A 23,038-nucleotide genomic window follows, 5' to 3' on the forward strand; every position below is an offset into this window, starting at 1 on the left:
ACTGTTTAATGCTTTCACAGGAAAAAGCTATTGATTCTGTACAGTCGCCGCAGCTTCCGAATTATCTGCTAAAATGACTAGCACATCCCACATTTTACCCCCACAGTATTCATATTATTCATAGCCCACTTCAGGAAAATATTGATCTGCATATCTGTTGGCAAGCTTGATAACGAAGAGCTAAAGCTTAGACGGCTTAGAAGGAAACTCCCTTTAAGCTTCTGCTACATCTGCAAGTGAAAAAAAATGGTGACGCCAAGGTTGCTTCTGTCTTTCATCCCATCCCATCTACCTCATCTCCTGGCTGGCTTATTGGCAGCCGGGTCACGTTCGTCGAGCCCGTCAGTTTTAATCACACTTTGCTTGTAGTGTTTCCAGCAGCCAGTTGCTGCAACTGAGAGAAAACCTGGCGAAAGTAAGGGTGAGGCGAATACCAACAAGGATTTTGGTGTTCGTGATTACACATGCTGATGGGTGATCCTGGATCAGTACAGATAAAGTTACTGTAGGAGAGATCAAAGCAAGGTGTGCAAGGGGAATAAAAATTAGGCTTTCTTAATCAAATACAAATCTTAAAGTCTGGGGTTTTTTCTTTTTTTCCAGCGCAGGTCACTTTCGGTTGCAAAACTCTGATTCTCTTTTCCAGCCACCAGATGGCATTGAGCAGAGAGCTGGCTTACTTTATTTCCATGTGCTTCTCATGTGTTTTTGAGGCAGAGCCAGCGTTGGCTGTTTGTAGAATTTAAGTCAGAAATAATTGGGAGAACAGTGACGTCCCGTGGGACTTCCTGTTTGGATGATTCTGAGCTGACTATCCTGAACTGTTCTGTTATGCTTTTCATTTGTGCGGCGTGCAACCAGGTTGGCTCAAAATTTAGCTCAACGAGAAAAATTATTTAGCACATTAAAAGAGAAAAAGACCATCTTGATTACAGTGGCCTTGTTACACTATTTCCTTTAATGCCTCAGATTGTCTGCTCTCTGTACACTTCACCCCGATGCCCCCCCCTTCCTCCTGTGATAACCGTGCACGGCAAAAAGAAGACGCGGCCATCGGCGACGTGCTGCACGCCTCAGGCTCTTTCACAAAGCATCAAACATTGTGACACCACGTACATATCTGCTGTTACCACACATGCTGCGCTTCTGCATGCTGCAGTTGCATGTAGCCACACTGACATCTTTTGGCTTGATGGAAAACTGTCCGGGCTTTGTGGTCATGCAGTCAGCTCCATAACTTGTTAGACAAAGGCTTCAATTTTTTGTAGTTTTGCATCTGTACGCCATCGCAGTGGATTTCAAATCAAACAATCAAGATGTGACTGAAGTGCAGGCTTTCAGCTTTAATTCAAGTGTTTAACAAAAGTATTTTGCTGAGTGTTTAGGAATTACTGCCATTTTTATGCACAAACCCCCAGAAATAATTGGACAATTGACTGACAAGTAGTTTCATGGCCAGGTGAGGCCTGCTCTCCTGTTGTTTCATACTCTACACTGTAAAGTACAAAGAGATGTTGGTGCAAGTGAGGGAGGCCATCATTCAGTGAAACCAAAGATCAACCAAAGAAACCAAAGAAAAACCTGTCAGAGAGACAGCAACAACTTTATGAGTGGCTAGATCAATAATCTTGTGCATTATTAAAAGAATGATGGCCAGCTACAAACAAAGGCCTGAAAGAGCACAGAAGACAAATAAAGTGGATGATGACAAAATTATTATTCAGTGGTTAAACAGAACAACTTCACAGCATCAAACCAAGTCAAATACACTTTCAGAAAGGTAGGAGAATCATTATTAAAATCTATAAGCGATGCCTTAATGGATGTACATACAGAGACTTTACTCCGAGCTACAAACATCTGGTTACACTCAAGTACAATAAGACCAGATTAGACTTTACCAATAAATAAATGAATTTAAAAAAAATCTAAAGAGCATGCACAGTTGAAAAACAAAAAACAATTGTTTGGATACGCCAAAATGATTTAATACAAGTCTGTTGCAGATCTCCAAATACATTAAAATGCAGCAGTACTACTTTATAAACACGGTTTGTAGACAGATATGCAAACTGAATTGTTTTCGGTGTAAAAATGCCTTCAGCCTGCAGAGATGCACTTGTAGTGGTCGTGGGTCATAGCTGAAAGCGGCCAGTGGGGGCGCCAGTCGCCTCATTCCTCCTCTCCCCTGCTGGTAAAGAAAGCGGTGAGGAGCAGAACACGCGCAGTACGGGCATGCGCACACTGTTGTTGTAGCTGCAGCTGTCGGTTTGTGTCTGACAGCGTGAGAAATGGTGAGGACATGTAAAATAAACGTAAATAAATCCGTTGTTTAGACTGGCAAACACCCGAGTGGACTATGAGGAGTAATTTCGGTGCACATATGTGTTGGATCTCGTTAAGCTCTCCCCTCCGTATTCATGGGCTACATGGTTAATGGCTGCAGGTGTTTTACTTTGACTTTGTACCTTTACTTATATTCCAGGTGAGGCTCTCAGATGGAGGCGGCTGTGTGTGAGGAGGTGCGGGGAGGTCGTGAGGATGATGAGGAGGCAGGGGCCGATGAAGCCATGCTGTGGTCCGTCCAGGAGGCTCTGGAGATGCAGACCCTGCAGATCGGAGCGTCCGCCTGCGGGGCCACGGCTGTGGTGGACGTGCTGAGGGCGCTCGGAGTAGACGTGACCCCGGAGGAAGCTGACCGCTGCGTCCAAACCCGTTTGCGGAGGAACGAGTCACCGTTGCCGGACTACCTGCTGTCCCGCAGTGAAGCTGGTGAGAACACTAAACATGGCTAAAGAGAGTGAGAGGGGTGTGCTTGTTTTACGCAAAAAGTGCACATAAATGTGCAGAAAATGCCGTGTGCACTATCATATCCTGATCATTGAGCTACGTTTAAGTATTAAGTCTAAATCGGGGGGGTCATACATAAGGCCTGGGGGCCAGAATCGACCCGCAGAGACTCCAGTCTGACCCATTGGATGGCTTTGGAAAATATGAAATGTATTATAAGCTTTTCTTTGTGATAAAGACCGACCCCACGCCCATTCAGATTACACCAAAATAATTTAGTAATAGATGCAGTGAAATAACAGAAAAACAACAGTTTTTCCACTGTTGACTATAGAATTCTTTTATTTTATTTTTTTGCAATGCGTCCACATGAAATAACAGAAACTACAGGAGTCTGGGCAATGAGCTATCAAATTTATTTCTGTAATTTTACACATTCATTTTTTCAAAGTTTAAACCCAAACCATGGTGCTGACAGGTTTCTTTCATTTCCTCCATTACTGTTTCTTTATCACGTGGAAAAACTGAGACGTACTGTTGAAATTGTATTTGTCTTTCTTATATCCAACTTTCCACTATTTTTTTTCCAGACAGAGAACAATTGGATTAGTCCATTCTTCTCTGTCTGTGCATAATATATATTTTTATTGCCAGGTAACTTTCATTCTCATGAATTTTTGACTACTGCAACAGTTATAGGGTGTAGGTCCTGTTTCACTGTGGATTCCCTAAGGGGAGGGAGAGGGAAAGTAGACACACATGTTCTATAAGCACACCATAACTGCTTTTTTAAGTAAAAAGCTTACATTTGAAGGTCTGCAAATGCTCCTTTGCCGTGAGGATTTGGACAGATTTTAGATGCTTCAACTTTCCATAAAAATGAAACCAAGCTCAGCAGACTGTCATTAACTTGATTAAGCATATACAAGCTGATGAAACAGAAAGCCAAATGACAAGTAAATGAATTATTTCAGCACAAGCAGGCGACAGTGGCTTTAGATCGATTCTCTTGGAGTTCCTGTTTAACCTTCAAGGGCCGGGGCTCTCCAAGTGAAAGCTGCAGGCCAGTGACAGCCCTCTGGAACACTTTATGCACCCTGTAAGTGCAAAAGTGTGTGGAGAAAAAAAGGCATTTGTATGCACTTAATCCAGCCGTAGATATTGCTATGCTCTAACACTGCAAAAACAGTTTGAAAGTGAGCGTCTTTTCCAGCCAGTGTAACAGACTAAACCTTCCCGGCGACAAGTTAGCATGGCTTCCAGACCCCTAAATAATGATTAAAATTACTAAGTTACAAGTTCAGCAAAACTAAGTTCAGCACTTAGTGCTAAAGAGGATACAAATAATATATACAAAATAAATGAAAACTATGCTTAAATAGTTGTGGGGAAGTAACATTGTCCTTGATTTTATTGTACTGCATTGTCTGGGTGTGATGAGTCAGACAAAATGTTTTTGGGATTTCCTGACACAGCGAGTGTTGTTGAGTTCCTCTAAAGACGACTTTTTGCCACTGTGCAGCTGCACCACACACAAAAGAAACAAGTTGTTGTCTCTGCACCTCACCGTCATCTGCACCACCTCGTCCCTGCAGGCCGATTCATCTCACACAGACATGAACCCCATCACCGTGGTGTCATCTGTGGATGGTGTTGCTGTGGTGGATGGGGTGCAATCATGGAGTAGAACAAGGGACATGGCATACAACCTGTTAGGAGCCCATACTGAGGCTTAGGGTGGTGGAGATGTGGGGAGCACTCTAACTGTCTGAGTGCCATCTTACAGGAAGTCTTTACCGTTAGCTGAATGTGTCTGATGTGTGCGCACTTAAACTGGTCAGAATCCCTCTTTCCATACTGGAATATGTTTTTGTGTAAACCCTAATGAGTCTTGATTCCTCTTTAATAAGAATGTAGCAACGAGTAGTTGATGCAAAACATGAGGGTCTATTTTCTTATTGTGCTTTATTGTGCTTGCTTCTTCCAAGATAAGAGGATTTTTTTTTCTTTGCTACGCCTTACTAAACAAATCTCAGTCCTGACTGCTGACAAGTTGATGTAATAACAATGCACGTGGTCCTCTGAGTTCTTGCAGAAGCGACATAGACAATTAAGAAATCTGAACAAAAGCTGTCAGGTGGACAGCTTGGAGAGATGGAATTAAACTGTGATTTGTCTTGATTGCAGATCGGCTGAGCTCAGTGTTGGCCTACGTTATACATCTCACATCCCATTGAAAAATCTCTTGTAGTGCCCCTCAGTATAGTGGTGAAAACATTTGCCAAAAGGAGAAACAAACCCAGCCTGAAGAGGTCACATGCTACTGAATTCTGAGTTCCAGTCGGGGATGGTTGCATCAGGATGGGCATCTGATGTCAAATCTGTGGATCCATTCGCTGTGGTGACCCCTTGCCAAATAAGTGAGCAGCCTATTTAAGCTGCCCCTGCAAGCCTTTTTGCAACCCAGCTCTTCCTTTCATGTTGTTTTTTTTAACTAATACTATTTAATATCTGTTTTTAGTGATGCCTGCTCTATTCTGCATGGCGTTGGTGCTGGCAGTAGGGGGTCTTGCAGTTCTATATCCATCTCACATTCAAATGAAAGCGGTGATGAGGTACCAACACAGAGCAATGTTGCTAAATAAAAATTACCGCAGATGTTAAAAAAATGTCTTTTGGCTATACCTGTGCATACAGTACTGCTTTCTTTCCTTTTTCTGCTCCACGGGCTGCATAAAATGATCCCAAGGGCTGCTTTTGGCCATTTGCTTCAAGAACCCAGGGGACCGAGAAGGTTACACAGCTCAAACAGAATTGATCTAGACTATAAACCTCTGCCTGAACGGGCGAGCGTGGCTTCTGGTGTTAAAGCACTTTGAGTGGCCATTAAGACTAGAAAAGCCACATAAATGCAGTCTCTTTAGCATTTACAATTCCCTAAAAATGTGTGTTTTTGTGCAATTTAAAAGCTTCCCCCTAAATTGGCAGGTATTACACTGTAAGCCGTTGGCTCAAGCTCAAAATTTCTCACTCTCTCGGCAAGCTGTTCCATGACATTTCAGGTAATGAAATGTTAATACATAAAGTGTGGTATAGGTGCATATCTTAATTTAGCTCCACAGACAGTAATATCTGGGGTGTCACAGATGCTAACAGGGACTATAACTGCCCCGTTCTGTAATGTCTTGAACCCATAAGTGCTGCTTCCCACAAGTGTGACAGCTGGCTGCATTGCCAACCAGGCGAATTCAAAAGTACCCTATTGAATTAGACAAAGAGTTTGATGTCTCTCGCAGGAGAGGCTGTAATTGACTTTCTCGGCTCTGCTACACAGTTTTTACACCGACATTTCAGCTTCTGAGCGGACGTGACACGTACTTTTTGTTCAACTGTTATGATTCAGATGCGATAAATGTCGGCGTCCCGTTTCATCCCGCTCTTTCAGGTGCGACTCACATCCAGCTCATCCAGGGAGCGCAGGAGGCCAGCGGAGGCCAGGTGACGGGCCGATTCTTCCACCTCCACCCTAGCAGGCGAGTCAGACTGGTCCCCTGGCTCGCCCGCTGGATCCGAAAAGGCGCTGTTCCCGTGGCGACCATGAACATGCAGCTGGCTGTACCCGAGGGTGAGGAGGTGCCCGACGCCTGGCACCACCAGCTCATATTCGGAGTCACATCCAACGCTGTCTTTATGACCAATCCTTTAGATGTAGGTGAGTAAGGGAAAGGAAATAGCTGCTTATAGGGAAGAGGAATCAGCTCCTCATGCTGGTGTTGGTTATTGTGCGTTGTAGTAAGCGAGGGAGAGGTGCACCAGCGACTCTGCAGTGAATCCATGTTGCTGATTCGTCGAGAAGACGTGCTGCAGCGACTGACGCCCGACTGCTCCCTGTCGGGCCTCTCGGAGAGCCAGTCCGACCCACGGTGGAAGGCCCTGGATGTCGAGGGTAAAGCAGCAGCTCCTTTTCACTGAATTGGTATTGAAGAAGACGAACGTCTATTGTTTCTTCTCGGGTTGGACAGTGCAGCATTTGTTACTCACAACATGGTCATCATGGTGTTCTACATTTACATTTTGTGCCCGATGTGATATTTGACACTGTTTTTCCTGTTTTCCTCAGGTCAGCTGAGGCAGATGGCCACGGAGGAGGAAGGAGAAGAAGAAGAAGAAAATAATCAGCCCAAGATGACTCACATCAGGATCCCTGCAGCATACAGCTCAGGCGTCACATTGTTTGCCATAAGAGAGTCAGAATTGGGACAAGAACTCCTCGATGCTCCTGAACTCCCTCTGTTGTGACCGCACTGCCACATGTGGATGGACTTAAAGCTTGAAGATCTATTTATACTATCAATAACACTTTGTATTGATCCAAATGTTTAAGATCAGCAGATTTAAATCAAAGCTCAAAGTGAACTCTGACTTTCTGTCCATTTTTCTGTGGCAACATTGATTAGAAATCACATTTTAAGAGATGTACATGTTTGTATCTTTGTTTTAAAGACAACATCATTAAAAGCCCCCACCCTGCTCTCAGCCCTTATTTGCTAACTTTACACATCTCCATGTTAACTTCAAGATTGACTTTCAGAATTTATTGATCGCTTGCAAAAAGCAATAAATGGCACAGCTCCAGCATGTATTTCAGAGCTGTTATGTGCTTTTGTGAAGAAGCTTCTATCAGCAGGTTAATCTCCTGTGATTGCTTCCAAAGCCACATTAAAAGTGATGGAGTCGCTGCAGTTAGGGCGCTACAAATCGCTACAGTTGAGAAGGAAAAAACTGTCACACTTGCATGAAAAGTGGATTCTTTTTGTATAACTTATTGTTGGGTCTGTGTTTCCACAAACCCCGCTAATTCTAGAGACGTATTCATCATGAAGAAAACAAGACAGTCGATCGATCGATTACTTGTGCAAGGGAGGCCTCTCATCTGTGTCCAGCACGACAATGACCCCAATGGTGGCCTCCTCTCGCTGCCTTTTATTGACAAACTTCAAACAATAGTTTACTAAACACCTCCCCTTGCAACCCCCTTTGGTTACAAAGACAAGGACTGTATGTAAATGTGTATGTGTGAACTTCTGTAAGAGTGTGTGTGTGTGTGTGTGTGTGTGTGTGTGTGTGTGTGTGTGTGTGTGTCAGACCTCCTGCTGACCAAAGGGTCGTAAACGCAGGAAGCTTACATCAAACGAAGCAGATCTTCCAGATAGGATATATCTGCAATAAAACATTACAGCCCCCACCAGAACCTCGAGAATCTGGGGGGAAGGACAGTGGAATTTCTTTCATCAGAGTTAAAACACTGTACAAATGGTAAACATAAAAATGACAAACATTTAACAATTCAACTCTAACACTTATTATGTTGCGTTTGTTATCCCAGCTTGATATGGCTGTGATCGTTCCTAAAGTTTGTCAGTGTTTCCTGAATCGTTTTTTAGAAGCTATGATCAAAATTAAAGAATTTGTGGATAAAAAGATATTTTTTAAAAAGCCTGCATTAGGTTAACATTATAGGGATGCCAATAGCATTATGTGATGGTTTGAATGTAAAGTTCAGAAGTTTGCATAAACTATCCATGAGGATGAATATCATGGTAATTTGGGGCTTTTAAGTAAACTGTTCTTTTTCCAGGGTGGAATGATTGTACAGTATACATCTTTAGTAACTTGTACAAGTTTATCTAATCCGCACGGGCTAACAACATGCATATACATCCGCTAATATTTGGTTAAATGTCCCTAAGCAAGTTGCACCTCAGCCAGATGCTTCTGGTAGCCATCAACAATCTTCTGACATAATTCTGGGCAAATATTTCACCACTCTGGCAGAATTGGTATTGAATTGAGTTCAGTTAAAGTGGTTTGCTTCTTGGCAAAACACAGGTTTTATCCCTTGTCCACAAATTTTAAGCAGGGCTTTGGGAAGATTTTCAGAAGCTTAATGGTAGTCTGCGTTCTCTATTCAAAATGCACGTTTCATGTATTTAACATCATTTACTTGTTGGAATTTGAAGTACACGGAGTGAAGGTTGATTGGCCTAAAGAAGGCCGGCAGAAAGATGATTGGACTAGACCGGTGATCTCACAAAAGTGGAAAAGTGGAAGTGATGTAAAGCTCAAGCTTTAGTCACCAAAAACACCTGGGAAGCAGACAGACATGTGAAGTTAAAGAATTTGGAAGTAGCCCTTTATCATTCCATCCACTTTGTGCAATGTACAACTGGCAGCAAAACAGCCCCACAGCACGATGCTACCATCGCTATGCTCGACAGTTGGTACAGTGTTTTTAGGTTTGAAAGCTTCACCTTTACTACTCTAAACATACCACTTGTCATTGTGGCTGAAAAGCTCAATCTTTGTCTCATCTGACCATAAAACTTTTCTTGAGAAAGCATATAACTAGTCCAGGTGGGCAGCTGCAAATTTCAGTCAAGCTTGAAGGTGTCAATTTTGGAGCAGATGTAAAGCTCTGGCAGCATCATTCTACACTGTGTGGAGTGACGCTGTTGCACCAGAAACCAATTTCCTCTCGTGAGGGTAATACTTTAGGTTTTCTTCCAGATCTTGGCAAAGTAGTGACACATGTGAATAATGTACATTTACATACAAGTGATGATACTGTTGTCTTGCAGTTGTCGTTCTCTTTAATCTTCACTGAGTTCCAGGACTTGCACATTGTTCTGAGTACTGGTTAATTGTGTTTGTTGGTTCTTGTTTCTTTTGCATCTCATTTACTGAGTTGTTTTATGTTTAATATATATTGATTTATGGGTTTATTTTGCTTTAGTGGAGGGTTGCTCCACTATGCTTGCAGAACAACTTATAAACTTTTTGGAAAAGAACAATGTTCTGGACATTTTCCAGTCTGGTTTCCGCAAATTGCACTCCACTGAAACCGCTTTGCTTAAAGTGTCTAGTGACATTCTGATGGCAGCAGACTCTGGAGAGTACACTGTTCTGGTTATGTTGGATCTCAGCTCTGCTTTTGATACTGTTGATCACAGCATCATGATAAATAGGCTGATGGACTTGTTTGGGATTACTGGCGTTGTTTTAAAATGGTTTATGTCATATCTATCTGAGAGATCCTTTACTGTCTGTATAAATCATGTGCTGTCGGAAACATCAGTTCTGTCTTCTGGGGTACCTCAAGGATCTGTTTTAGGTCCTATTCTCTTTTTGCTGTATATCCTCCCTCTAGGCCACATTATCAGACGTTACAATAATATTTCTTATCATCTCTATGCTGATGACATTCAGTTGTACTGTTCTTTCAAAGCTTCTGAGTTGTATAAATTGTCTTGTTTAAATAATTGTCTGTCAGAAATCAAACAATGGTTAAATGACAATTTCCTTCAGTTAAATGCAGATAAAACAGAAACTTTGATTATTGCACCTGATCACATGCTCTCAGAAATTAGGCAGCATATCAGTTTTTTAGACCCTTCATTTCAGTCGAGTCTCAGAAACTTAGGTGTTATATTTGACAGTTCGATGTCTCTTGAGAAACACTCTAAACAACTTGTCCGGAACTGTTTTTATCATCTAAGAAACATTTCTAAACTCAGGCTACTGGTGTCAAAGGCAGAACTTGAGATGATTATTCATGCTTTTATCTCTTCTCGTTTGGATTATTGTAACGGTCTTTTTACGTGTCTTAACAAATCAGCTCTGGATCGCCTTCAGTCTGTACAGAATGCAGCGGCAAGACTTTTAACTGGTACAAACAAGAGGTCACACATTACTCCAGTTTTGGCTTCTCTTCATTGGTTGCCTGTAAATTTTAGGGTTCATTTTAAAATTTTAGTTGTAACTTTTAGAGCTCTGCATGGTGAAGCTCCCCAGTATATCTCTGACCTGTTGAAACCTCATGCTTCATCCCGAGCACTTAGGTCTTCAGGTCAGAGGCTACTGGTGGTCCCACGTACTAGATTTAAAACACGTGGGGATCGGGCTTTTCAGGCACTGGCACCTAGGCTGTGGAACTCTCTGCCGTTGTCTTTACGCTGTCTAGACTCTACTGACTCCTTTAAAAAGCAGCTGAAGACATTTTTATACAAACGGGCTTTTAACTAATTTAATTAATTTTAACTTGTATGTCTGATCTTACTGTAAAGCACTTTGTGATTTTTATCTGTGAAATGTGCTATATAAATAAATTTTACTTACTTACTTACTTATGCTTGTGAGGGCTAGGCACGTGTGGTGGAATTCCCTCTGATGCATGTGAGCATACACACCGGGAAATGGGTATTACGCACCATTTAAGTTGCAGTGAGGATTGTAGACAGACTACACAGGATCATTTTACTGAACCTTGTTATTTTAAGTAATGTTTGTAAATAACGTGTCTTAATTAACGGTTCGGTATTCCCAGCCCTGCTACTTAAGAAGTTCTTTTTTTCAGCTCTACAATTTTAGTGATTTTGTCCAATAAACTTTGTTTGATGAACTTGACCTGCCTCGTCTCTGCCCGATAATAACGAGCCTGTGTGCCTTTTATAACTGTTACAACGTTTGCGCCGGCAATCTCTCCTGGGGTGTTACACCAGGTGTTGCTGTCATCACCATCTAGTTAGTTGCCTTTACCGGTTTTCCTAATTCGAGTCGCCACCATTGACTGTGTTTTCTACAGTCAATGGTCGCCACACTAGCACGAGATGGCGAACAAACTACAATTCCCATGATGCACTTGCCAGTTACACCCCGAGGAAGTTGTAGAATTCCCCAAAAAAGTGTCCCAGATTAGTTTGTACAACACATAAAGGTAAGCAGCGAACACAAACGCCGATACACTTTGTTATGCTTCGTAGCACTTTAAGCTAACTTTTCGTAGCGTTTGCTAACGTATAGTGAATATGTATTTGTTACATTGGATCCACGTGGTGTGTTGTATGTGTGTGTGATGACATACTTTGCATCCCCTCGGTCAGTCAGCGGGCTGGGAGCAGAGGCTACACGTCTGACTGTTGTCCTGGTCTGGGCTCCGGCTAATTCCTGTTTCACACATACACTTAACACGCGCAGGTAAGTGTTAAAATGGCACGCGACATGCTCACTTTACCCAGTTTAACGCGGTAATGTCGCTGAATGTACTCTTAGTGGAAAAGAATGGGATTGAATGCATTGCACAGACGATCCAAGAAAGTTTATTAGAAATGCAGTGGATGTTTTTTTTTTGTTATTCTAGAATAAATGCATGGATTTCTGTGTACATGCTGCCACCTTTTCACTGTTTTCCCAGAGTATAGCAGTGAAATTCATTCATATACATTCTGGCACATGCCAGTGCAGTAATACCAGTTTCAAATGCATCATTTTGCGCAGCATGTTGTGTAACAGCGTATAAACAGTTTTGTCAGTGAAGGTTCTCAAGAAAAAAAAAAAGCTTTCTTAAACCCTTATTGGACTCGTGCATCTTAAAAGCGAGTCACATGAGCGGAGTGATTTCAATCAAACCCGATGATTTGGTTAATTGTTGAGCATGCGCAACCACTGTGCAACACACACGCCTTTGTGTTGTCTTATCCCTGAAGTCACTGCACTGATGCAGTGTATCTGCAAAAACTGGCCTTTACTGTAGCAAACCATGCAGTTGCACAACCTCCCAGGGTTCAAGGAATTGGTTTCAGGTCAGCGCACATGGGGATGGTTTAAACTCTGACCCCAGTTTGTTTGATTTCAAGGGCCAACAAACAACTTTGTAGTCCCTTTCAGCTGTTTTATATCCGTATCCTGCTTTCTAATAGATTCCCAATAGTTTGAAGTAAAAGGGATATGTTGGACTTTTTTTACGTATTGGTCACATATTGTCTTAGTAACAGTACTTTGACTTTATCACCCCAGACTGCTCTTGTAAAGGATTGTAAACTCTTTCCTTGGGGAAGCAGTTGTAAGGAGCAGCTGTTTAAGGCCTTCGTTTGTTCTGTTGACTGTATTAAAAAGAGGCCAGTACTGTTCATTTTCAAAGACGGCTCTCAGTGCCCCCTGACTGATGTCTGTCCTCATGCATGCGATAGAAGAATTAAAGGTGTTTTTACTGCTACTACAGTGTCTGCTAGCTTTGTTAATTAAATTTCCATGACAGGGATTTTTTTAAAAAAATGCGTTGGATGAATACTCCAAAAATGGAGGGACTGCCGAATAACTGCCCAGCCACACTGTGGCTGTTATGGTTTTATTTTTCTATGCAAATTGAGCCTGTGTTTCCACTTGTTGGTGATTTAGCCTTGCCTGGTGACCATTCTGTGTAATTGTTGACTTGTGTTTATGTTCTGCTTGATTGGATCCTTGTTACTGCGGCGATACAAGATAATATGAGAGCAGCAGGCTGACTGAAAAGGTCACCGCTTCCTCGCAGCTGTGCAGTTATAGGTCACCGTTTGCATGCAATTAAATTGGCACGAGTGCTGTCAATTAAAGGTGGATGACAAGATGAGTTTTGGTGGTGGTGTTGTTCTTCTTTTGCCGCTCAGGTGTCATGGCAGGGCGGGTGCTGGTGGTTGGTGGCGGCGGGCGGGAGCACGCGCTGGCGTGGAAGCTGGCCCAGTCGCCACAGGTTCAGCAGGTTCTGGTAGCGCCGGGTAACGCGGGCACGGCCGGCTGTGGAAAAATCAGCAATTCTGGTAAGTGGGAAGTGTTTTCTATATTAATACTTGAGTGACGGGCAGCTTTGTGAAGATCAGGTGTCCCTCTGAGACACAAGCGTTCAGACAATTTTCGAAGGTCTTGCTGTGGCGTAAATCACTGCACCTTTTACACATTTTCCTAACAAAATGAAAAGAAATGAAGGATGACTCAAGACTTATGCACATCACATTAAACCAGAAGCTGCAAAGCATCAAACCTGTAAATCGGAGGAATTGGCTTGCCTGCTTTATGCAAGGGTAGCTGCACAGATTCCACACTAAAGCTGCGATATGACACGTTTTTGCCCTTTGCCAACATTCTAAGTTTCTTATCTTACAGATGAACTTCTTTGCGTTTCATATCCTTCTTCATTAGCGTTACTCATTAAGAGCTTTAATAAATATAGCACAAACTTTTACAGCACCTCTGTTTAAGGTGACGATGAGGACGCTCGCACAGATATGTATTAATTAATGCACTGATTGAGTTAATTACATAATTAGCCTAATGGGATATGCTCGGTATGCCATGCTGATTACACCGTCAAGCAGCTGAAGACTGAATGATGTCTAAGTGCTCACACTCTGTGCAGAGGTATCAGTGAGCAACCACACCATCCTGGCTCAGTTCTGCAAGGATCACCATGTGGGGCTGGTTGTGGTCGGACCTGAAGTTCCGTTGGCAGCAGGTAAGTGCTGGCCGTCTGTTTAAACTTGTATGATGGGTATGATTTTTATATTAAATGCACCTGTTGCTTCTCTTTCAGGTATTGTGGATGACCTGACGGCCGCAGGAGTTCCATGTTTTGGTCCTTCAGCCAAAGCAGCTCAGCTGGAGGCCAGTAAGAGCTTTTCCAAGGCCTTCATGGAACGTCACGGCATCCCCACAGCTCGCTACGGGTCCTTCACCGACCCCCAGCAGGCCTGTCACTACATCCGCACGTCAGTACTATAGAAGGATATGTGAGGCAATACACTTCATTAAAGTTACAGTTCTGGTTTTGGACTGTTGAAAACTCGTCTTGGTCCAGCTTAATTGAAGAAGTAGTTGGGATTGGAGATGGGGTTTTCTGTTTACGGTAAAAGACTGTCTATGGCTGCGAAGTTTTGTTTTTAGAGCCGTGAAACGCATAAAAAGCGACACCGTGAAAGAAGATGGAAGTTTCCTTCCTCAGATGGTTTCATGAGTTAATGATCTAAGATGTAATGACCGCCTTTCTGATGAGCGAAGCCGCACGGAGCAATCCGGCATAAACAGATTTGTTACTTTTATCGACAAAGGGGAGGGTAAAAGGGGAAAAAAAATGTCTTGCGCTCAATGAGAGCCGTTTCTCTGGTCATGTAAAGCATCTTGGGCAGAACAACAGCTGCCATATTCTGACAGCCTTCATCCATACGGATCGCAAACCCATTCCCCAACAGCAGCGCGCACTGCAAATGTTAAATGGTGCACAAAAAAAAACATTTTATGCTCAGTATCAGCATCTGTTCAGTGTATGTCTGTGGCGGCAGCGGGGAGGCAGAGAAAAGATTCCTGTTGCACATTATCCAGGTTTATTTCATCTCTTTGATTCTCCAGGGCCGACTTTCCAGCTCTGGTGGTGAAGGCAAGCGGTCTGGCTGCAGGGAAGGGAGTGATCGTGGCGCGAGATCAGGACGAGGCCTGTCAGGCCGTGATGGACATTATGAAGGTGTGAGGCTATTAAGCAATACTGCAGCTCTTCATTAATCCCTGGCCTTATGTTATAGCAAGGAGGGGAAAGAGGGGGAAATGGGCAGCAGTATTTGGCTAAAATTTTTAATTGAAAATAGATGAATGAGTGTTGTAAAAGCTTCCTTTTTGAATATTCAGTCACAGCTGCCCACAGAGCAGTCCTCCTAGATCAGTGATGTATGTAATGTTCTCAATGCTCATTTCCCAGCACATTTCTGGGCTACTTAAAGCTGCTGTAATCATTATTTTTATATGAATGTTGGACCAAACTGCTTTGTGTATATGAAAAGGGTGGGAATTAGTGCCAACTCTGCTCTTCCTCTTAATTTCACCTTTATGTTGTAGCTGTGCTGTTATGGCGCACTCCTCAGTCTTTTTAATGTCTTCAGATGCAGATTTTACACCATTTGCAGACAATGGACCTTGTTTTATTTATTTTTGAGAAGGACATGGTTCAGGGGCCCGTTCTTCGTACGTCGCTCACTACATCCAAGACCAAACCATCGCGCTAACCGTGAGCTCGCTAATCCGGTTCCCCGAACACACCTGCTGTTGACGATTAGTACAGCTGGACGCAGTAATGTGACATCACTGGGTGTCGTAAAAGGGGCTACGCATCGATAGTAGAAACATTGATCGGCAACCCTCTGATTGGTCGGCGAAAATGTCGACGGAGCGCGCTCGGCTCGGTATTTTTCGGCAGCAGAGCAAGAACTCTTGAGTGAGGGATTTCAGGAGTTTCAGAGTTTAATCAGAACGCAAGGGAACACTGCAAAGGCTGCAAAAGCAAGGAGAGAGGGCTGGCAGAAAGTTGCTGACAAATTAAACTCGTAAGTAATTTAATAATAACAATAATAATGGAGTGGATTGATATAGCGCTTTTCAAGGCACCCAAAGCGCTTTACAATGCCACTATTCAGTCACTCTCACATTCACATTTCAAAAGTTTTGAAACGGCTAAGGAACAAAACTGACTTGGCACCAACAATGTCTCTGTCTCAAACAGAAAGCTAACGTGTATTTCCTGATGAAGTATAACGTTAAACGTTGCTACTGTGAGCTGAAACTTTCTGCCACTTAAGGAAAAAAAAAGAAAATAATTTGCCATCCGTAATTCAAAATTTCATGTTACTTCATTTAAATTTTAATGTAATAATTCAAAATCACAGTTTGAGTTTACCAACTTGACAAAAAAAACATGTTTTTGTCAGTTTTGAGCTATGTTGAAGTTTCAGTTGCCAAAAAACAGGGGGAGGAGAAATGTGGCAGAAACAAGCTTCCATGTTTTCAGGTGTTTTTCTTTTTTGGAAGTATTGGGAAGTAATTTTTAAACAGGAATGCAAAACAGAGTATGTTACTATATTATTGAGAGTTATTTACTATTAGCATGAGGAATGTTGGAGGAATTTTTCAAACTATTCCTGCAATAAAACACAGAAAATTCCTCAGTAAACATTAAAATGGGATTTCACAAACTAACAGTTTTAAGTCTGGAGTTTGGCATTGGGGTGGTGACCAGGGTTGGACGAGAGGGTAAAGTGTTGAGTTAGTTAGTATTGAGCATCAGTAGAGTGTAGCAGTGCAGGCACAGATGACTGCTCATTAATGTTAACATAATTTAGAATATTTACTCATCAAAAAAAACCCTGCAATTCCAGCTGGAAACTCTGGAATTCCGACCTACTCAGGAAAGCACGATTAAGGTCTGCTTCACTGAGTATTCAAACACGTTTCTTCCAGGTCAAAGTCATCTGCTTTGATCTGCTGCATCGTGTTTCCTGTTGTGAGCATCCAGAAGTGCTGCAGTGAAGTGAATTATAACGTGCTACTTTTTTCTTTCTTCTTTCAAAGTGATGGCAGAAACATGCTACACAGCTGTCGTAATCTGTTACCATTATTTTGTGTGCTAAACAAATCCTGCAGTGGATTATATTTCTGTAGGCAGCTCCTCATTTTTCTAGACTTTGGTGTGCCTTGTTTATGCAAAGCTGCTTCTCTGCCCTGTATCCCAAAAGAAATTGAACTGCAGAAGCCTTTAAACGCCTTTCTTCTTCTCTCTCAGACTGTTTCCCTTTAAAGCTGCACAGCAGCCTCAGGTGCAGAGTCGCCTGGGTAGTCAGTAGAATAATCGCTGGTGGAGTCTCAGAAGTTTGTTGGGGTTTTTTGTTTTGTTTTTTTGGGGTTTTTTTTTTACCCGATATATTGAGCTGTTGAAGAATTTTGGGGGAGGTAATTGGATCTTCCAGTGTCAACAGTTTGCTGTGTTTACTGTGCGCTCAAGGATGGAGCCTTTGGATCTGCAGGGGAGACGGTGGTGGTGGAGGAGCTTCTGGAGGGAGAGGAAGTATCTGTGAGTGCAATAGTTTAAGTTAAAGTCTGAGAAAACTTAAACAAACTTAAGAATTTTTTTTATATACATGTGCGTGTATATTTTTTTTCTTCCATCAAAATTGGCAAACTGCTTATCCCGCATGCTCTGGTTTTGTAGTGCCTGTGTTTCAGCGACGGCCACTCGGTGTCACAGATGCCCCCTGCACAGGATCACAAGCGGCTGCAGGACAGTGACCTGGGCCCAAACACAGGCGGCATGGGAGCTTACTGCCCCACCCCTCAGGTAACGTTAACTGTAGTCGTGCTGCACCACCCTGTTTGTGCTCTACTTTAGTTTTTGCTGGCTAATGGTTAAGCTGCTTTCTGTCACTGTGGTACAGGTGAGTCAGGACCTGCTGCAGCAAATCACAGAGACTGTTCTGCAGAAGACTGTGGATGGGATGCGTGAGGAGGGAACCCCCTATGTGGGTGAGTACCATCTGTAGTCAATGTTTGCTGCAGCAGCCTTCATTTATTTTCACTTATCGTTTATGCCCTTGTCTTTCAGGCGTGCTGTACGCAGGCCTGATGCTGACAGAGCGGGGCCCGAAGGTGCTAGAGTTTAACTGCCGCTTCGGAGACCCCGAGTGTCAGGTGTGTGTTTCACAGGCAGACGTCCACCTTTGCATCTCCTCTCTTTAAAACTAAGCGTTTCTCTCCGCTCTTGCCATTTTCCTCCAGGTGCTGCTGCCGCTGTTGCAGAGCGACCTATATGAAGTGATCATGAACACCATGAATGGCAAACTGGCCTCCAACGCCCCCGTGTGGCACCAGGACAGCTCTGCAGTCACTGTGGTCATGGCCAGTGGCGGTTACCCCGGCTCCTACAAGAAAGGAGTCGAAATCACAGGTACAGGAAATCCGCGATTTCAGCAGGAGTCTTGTTTAAAATCGTCTGTGAGTGAAGATGGAGTGTGGCTTCACTTTTTCTGTGAGCCTCTCAGTCTGTACATGTGCAAAACTCTAGTTCCTTTTTCCTTCATGTTAATGTTTCAGTCTGTGGTTCTGTGGATGTAATAATTCTGCAATCGAAAAAAAAAAACATGCACATTTTATTGCAAAAAATGATCAAGTTAATGTAATGCATTAATTTCTGCAAGTGCTTTACTGAAAACACTACATCTAGATTTTTGGGACATGTACTGTGTTTGCGCACGTTATAGTGCTTGGAACTATTAGTGTAACACCTTGGCTCCTCCTCAGGGTTGTCCCTGATTCAGGACATGGGGCTGCAGATTTTCCATGCCGGTACAGCCTTGAAAGAAGGAAGCGTGGTCTCCAGCGGCGGGCGGGTCTTGTCTGTCACTGCAGTGAAGTCGTCTCTGGAGCTGGCCCTGCAGGCGGCCAATCAGGGTGTGGCGGCAGTTGGCTTCCCGGATGCGGTGTACAGGCGCGACATCGGTCACCGAGCCATCGCTCACTTGAAACAGCACAGGTGTGTGTGTGGCTAAAAATTCTGTTGTGCTTTTGTTCATTCCTTTGCTGGATATCATGTATTTGAATAATAAACTGCGTCCTTGTTCTTCTTTCCGCGGGTATTAATTTTCATCTTCAGCTAATTAAGTTGTCATGTAGCTGATCTAATTCACAGTGAGGAATTCCCGACTGATTTTTAGCCTCTTTCATTAGCTTCACTGTGATAGCAGCTGCAGACCAACACGATATTACCGACTGTCACAGTTCAGTGAGTGCTGATCAGTTGTCTCTGACAGAGGTCTGACCTATAAGGACAGCGGTGTGGACATTGCTGCCGGAAACAGGCTGGTGGACGTGATCAAACCCCTGGCCAAGGCAACTTCCCGTTCTGGTAATTTTGTTCTTATCTGCAGAAATTGAACACAAAAGGAAGAAAGGGTTTGTATTGTGTTTACACACAGCTTATGCGCTTGTATCTGTGATCGAATGTCAAACCCACAACATTGGGGGGAAATTGTTTAAATGCCACTCTGTAAACCTCATTTTATTTTCTTCCTCTTCTGCTGATGGAAACCTTTTTTCTAATTAGAAAACGCGTTTTCCTGCCTTTTCAGTAATTGTAGTCATTAAATGCTGTGATTTTTATTACATCTGTTTTATTCAGATAAAGCAGCCGTAGTCTAAACAACAAACTAGAACGAATGAGTCACTTGTTTTTCTGTCTTTGCCAGGATGTAATGCAGAGCTCGGAGGCTTCGCTGGGCTCTTTGACCTGAAGGCGGCTGGATTTGTGGACCCGATCCTTGTATCTGGAACAGACGGAGTTGGGACTAAGCTCAAGGTGGGATTTCAGTCCTTTAAGGAGAATAGAGCCTGTAAACCTAGCAGTGTTTGGATTTTCTTTTAATTTTTTTTTTTTTCTTTTTTAAATCATCAGATCGCCCAGGCGTGCGGGCAGCACGGCATTCTGGGTCAGGACCTGGTGGCCATGTGTGTAAACGATGTGCTGGCACAGGGTGCTGAGCCGCTCTTCTTCCTCGACTACTTCTCCTGTGGTAGCCTGGATGTGGACGTGGCCGCCTCGGTGGTCAGGGGCATCGCAAAGGCCTGCGAAATGGCCGGCTGCGCGCTGCTGGGTGAGAAACAAGACATACCATTTGAGGCTTATGAGGTAAGGTAGATCCGGTCTTGACGTTATGTTGAGTTCATGCCATCTGCTTCTGTTGCAGGTGGTGAGACGGCTGAAATGCCGAGCGTCTATCCTCCGGGAGAGTACGACCTGGCCGGGTTCTGCGTCGGCGCAGTGGAACGAGGAGCTCTGCTGCCCAGACTGGGGGATATCTCTGAGGGGCACATGCTGATTGGAGTGGCCTCCTCTGGGGTTCATAGCAACGGCTTCAGTCTTGTCCGTAAAATCCTGGAGAAGGCAAAGCTCAGCTACAGCTCCCCTGCTCCCTTTGGCAAGTCAGGACAGACTGTTGGTGAGTCAAAGAGATGAAGTGTGCCTTTCCTCCAGGTTACCCTTAACAGTTGAACTCAATTGTTTGTAATTCTGATTCCAGGGGAGGTTCTGCTGACTCCAACGAAGATCTACAGCCCCCTGCTCCTGCCAATCCTGCGCAGCGGTGCTGTCAAAGCCTACGCTCACATCACAGGTGGGGGACTCCTGGAGAACATCCCACGGGTGCTGCCACAGGAGCTGGCTGTGGATTTAGGTGAGACGAAAGCACAAACGCAAACTATAGCATAGAGACAACGACCTGAACAATGTGGAGAGGAAGAATAAGAATGTATAAAAACACTTAACAGAAGTGTTTTTATATTCAGCACAGTTGCAGCACCTCCTGATTGATTATTTACACGGTTTATGCACGGTACAGATGCCTCTCAGTGGAGCATCCCCCCAGTGTTCTCCTGGCTCCACAAGGAAGGAGGTCTGAGTGAAGAGGAGATGGCCCGCACCTTCAACTGCGGCCTGGGAGCGGTGCTGGTGGTCGCCCCCGTGGACGCTCAGAGGGTCCTGAGCCAGCTTCAAGCCCACGAGGAGGCCTGGATTGTCGGTTCGCTGGCCCACAAGGAACCTGGTGAGACTGTGAAATGCTGATGCTTAAAAACAGGCTGGCGGGACAGAAACAAAAGAGACTAAAAATGAACTTTGTGTTCACGCAGGGGCCGAACCTGTGGTGGTCCGCAACCTGAAAAACAGCCTGCTCAATGCGGGACAGGCCTCCAGCAAAGAGGTGGCAGTCGAGGCGAATGGGGGTTGTCACGACAACAGCATGGTACCACGCAAGAGGACAAAAGTAGGCGTTCTCATCTCTGGCACAGGTGTGTTTCTAATAATGGTGAAATGAGTTCATGCAAGTACCATTTGAAAAGTGGTTTAGGAAATCTGTGTGTGTCACATAAAAGCAACAGAAGAGTTTATAAGTCTAACATTGCCACTATCAGGCGCAATGTTTCAGTGACAAAATATCATCTAGACAAGGTATTTGCAATTTGAAAGTCATTTTGTTTTCCAAAATATTGAAGTACAGTGTCAGGTGAGGACGTCTTCCTTCTGACTAATTGTTTTAAATGTATGCGGCTGGAGAGAGGTCACATGTAGTGTGCAAAAAAGCGAAGGAGAAGAGAAGTTGTATCCTTGTATGTCTGCTCCTTCAGAGTCAAGATAATGAAGGACCATATTTTTTAAACTGGTGTCTAAAAATAAATGACTATTCTGTTCTCCTAGGCACAAACCTGCAGGCCCTCATAGAGCAGGCCAAGCGTCCGTGCAGCTCAGCTGAGATTGTGGTGGTGATTTCCAACAAACCAGGAGTTCAAGGCCTGAAAAGAGCATCACTGGCTGGCATCCAGACCCGGGTAACAACCAGAAGTAGCTTTTCACTTAACTTGGGGGGGAAAAAAATGCATTTATGATAACTTTGAGTGGGGTTTTGGAGATTTAAAAAGTCTGGATGAGCTCACTGATGTGAGTTTGGAATTAAATGAATAAATAAATACACCCTAAGCAGTGGTCTGATCCATGTGTGCACACTTTCTGGGGGAAAAACCTGTCTGTCTGGCTCTGAATAGGTGGTAGACCACAAACTATATGGCAGCCGCGCAGAGTTCGATGGCACCATTGATCGCGTGCTGGAAGAATTTGGGGTGGAGTTGGTGTGTCTGGCTGGGTTCATGAGGATCCTCACTGGAACCTTTGTCAAGAAATGGAATGGTAGGCTCCCTGAAGCGCATCTTTTCTTCTGTGAAATATCAGAGAGATTTAAGTTTTCTTACAGTTTCAGTGCGTTTGTTGTCACAGGTAAGCTGCTGAACATCCATCCGTCTCTGCTACCCTCGTTCAAGGGTGTGAACGCTCAGAAACAGGCTCTGCAGGCTGGTGTGAGGGTCACCGGCTGCACGGTCCACTTTGTAGCAGTAAGTAGGAGCTTGTGTTTAGTTCAGATGTGAAAACCAAGAAGCAGAGTCGTGGGAGGCAGGAAAGTTTAACATTTTGCTGTGGCTTCTGTACTCGATCAGGAGGAGGTGGACGCAGGAGCCATCATCGTGCAGGAGGCGGTGCCCGTGCTGGGTAGCGACACAGAGGAGAGTCTCTCCGACAGAATCAGAGAGGCCGAGCACCGAGCCTTCCCTGCAGCTCTGGAGCTGGTGGCGAGCGGCGCTGTGAGCCTTGGAGAGGATGGACGCATAAGCTGGAAATCTCACTCAAGTTAAAATAAAAAATAAAAAAAATAAAAAAATTAATAATAATAATTATGTGCTGTTTACAGCAATTCCAGTTTACTTCCGTTACACAAAACTGGTTTTAGAGAAATTGAGGCACTAACGGAGTGATGAGTAGAAAAAGTTTACTCTTTAAAAAGTCTTCAGCTGACTTTTGTACACATGTGCTGTAGGGTCACTTAAAGCTTTTGAAAAAACCCAGATAAATGACTGCATTAACTACATTCCACATATATCTTGTAGATTTGCATTGGACTCACTAAATAACAGATTTAGCATGATGAGCCTTCTTGTTACAGTATCTGAATGCTTGATTATGAGGTTTTGAATGTTATCATTGGTGACTTGATAATAAAAACTGTGGTTGAATGCAAACAGTCAATTA

General features: G+C 43.7%; 2 protein-coding genes and 1 long non-coding RNA gene across 3 annotated transcripts; 2 read left to right on the plus strand and 1 right to left on the minus strand.

The window, feature by feature from the left end:
- Positions 1-1,750: 1,750 nt before the first annotated feature.
- LOC146681353 (uncharacterized) lies at positions 1,751-11,775 on the minus strand. The gene is made up of 3 exons (XR_014917811.1): positions 11,711-11,775; positions 2,469-2,791; positions 1,751-2,188 (listed from the first exon to the last, which is right to left on the minus strand). It is a non-coding gene; the product is annotated as an uncharacterized LOC146681353 (long non-coding RNA).
- Positions 2,217-7,326, plus strand: LOC146681354 (uncharacterized). The gene is made up of 5 exons (XM_085447211.1): positions 2,217-2,294; positions 2,486-2,772; positions 6,236-6,502; positions 6,584-6,736; positions 6,911-7,326. The coding sequence occupies exons 2-5, from the start codon at positions 2,499-2,501 to the stop codon at positions 7,087-7,089; spliced, it is 873 nt and encodes a 290-aa protein (XP_085303337.1). The 5' UTR covers positions 2,217-2,294; positions 2,486-2,498; the 3' UTR covers positions 7,090-7,326.
- On the plus strand, positions 11,767-22,693 carry gart (phosphoribosylglycinamide formyltransferase). Its single transcript, XM_085447210.1, has 22 exons — positions 11,767-11,823; positions 13,272-13,421; positions 14,018-14,113; positions 14,192-14,366; positions 15,004-15,115; positions 17,420-17,488; positions 17,627-17,752; positions 17,850-17,937; positions 18,017-18,102; positions 18,190-18,358; positions 18,712-18,943; positions 19,221-19,315; positions 19,656-19,765; positions 19,862-20,060; positions 20,154-20,405; positions 20,487-20,639; positions 20,805-21,008; positions 21,094-21,252; positions 21,659-21,789; positions 22,003-22,144; positions 22,232-22,347; positions 22,450-22,693. Exons 2-22 carry the CDS (start codon positions 13,277-13,279, stop codon positions 22,642-22,644), a joined length of 3,054 nt encoding a protein of 1,017 aa, XP_085303336.1. The 5' UTR covers positions 11,767-11,823; positions 13,272-13,276; the 3' UTR covers positions 22,645-22,693.
- Positions 22,694-23,038: the final 345 nt, after the last annotated feature.

The sequence above is a fragment of the Copadichromis virginalis genome, linkage group LG23, assembly GCF_057382275.1.
Source record: "Copadichromis virginalis isolate Kocher_CV1m ecotype Utaka linkage group LG23, C_Virginalis_male_GT1.1, whole genome shotgun sequence".
Taxonomy (NCBI): Eukaryota; Metazoa; Chordata; class Actinopteri; order Cichliformes; family Cichlidae; genus Copadichromis; species Copadichromis virginalis.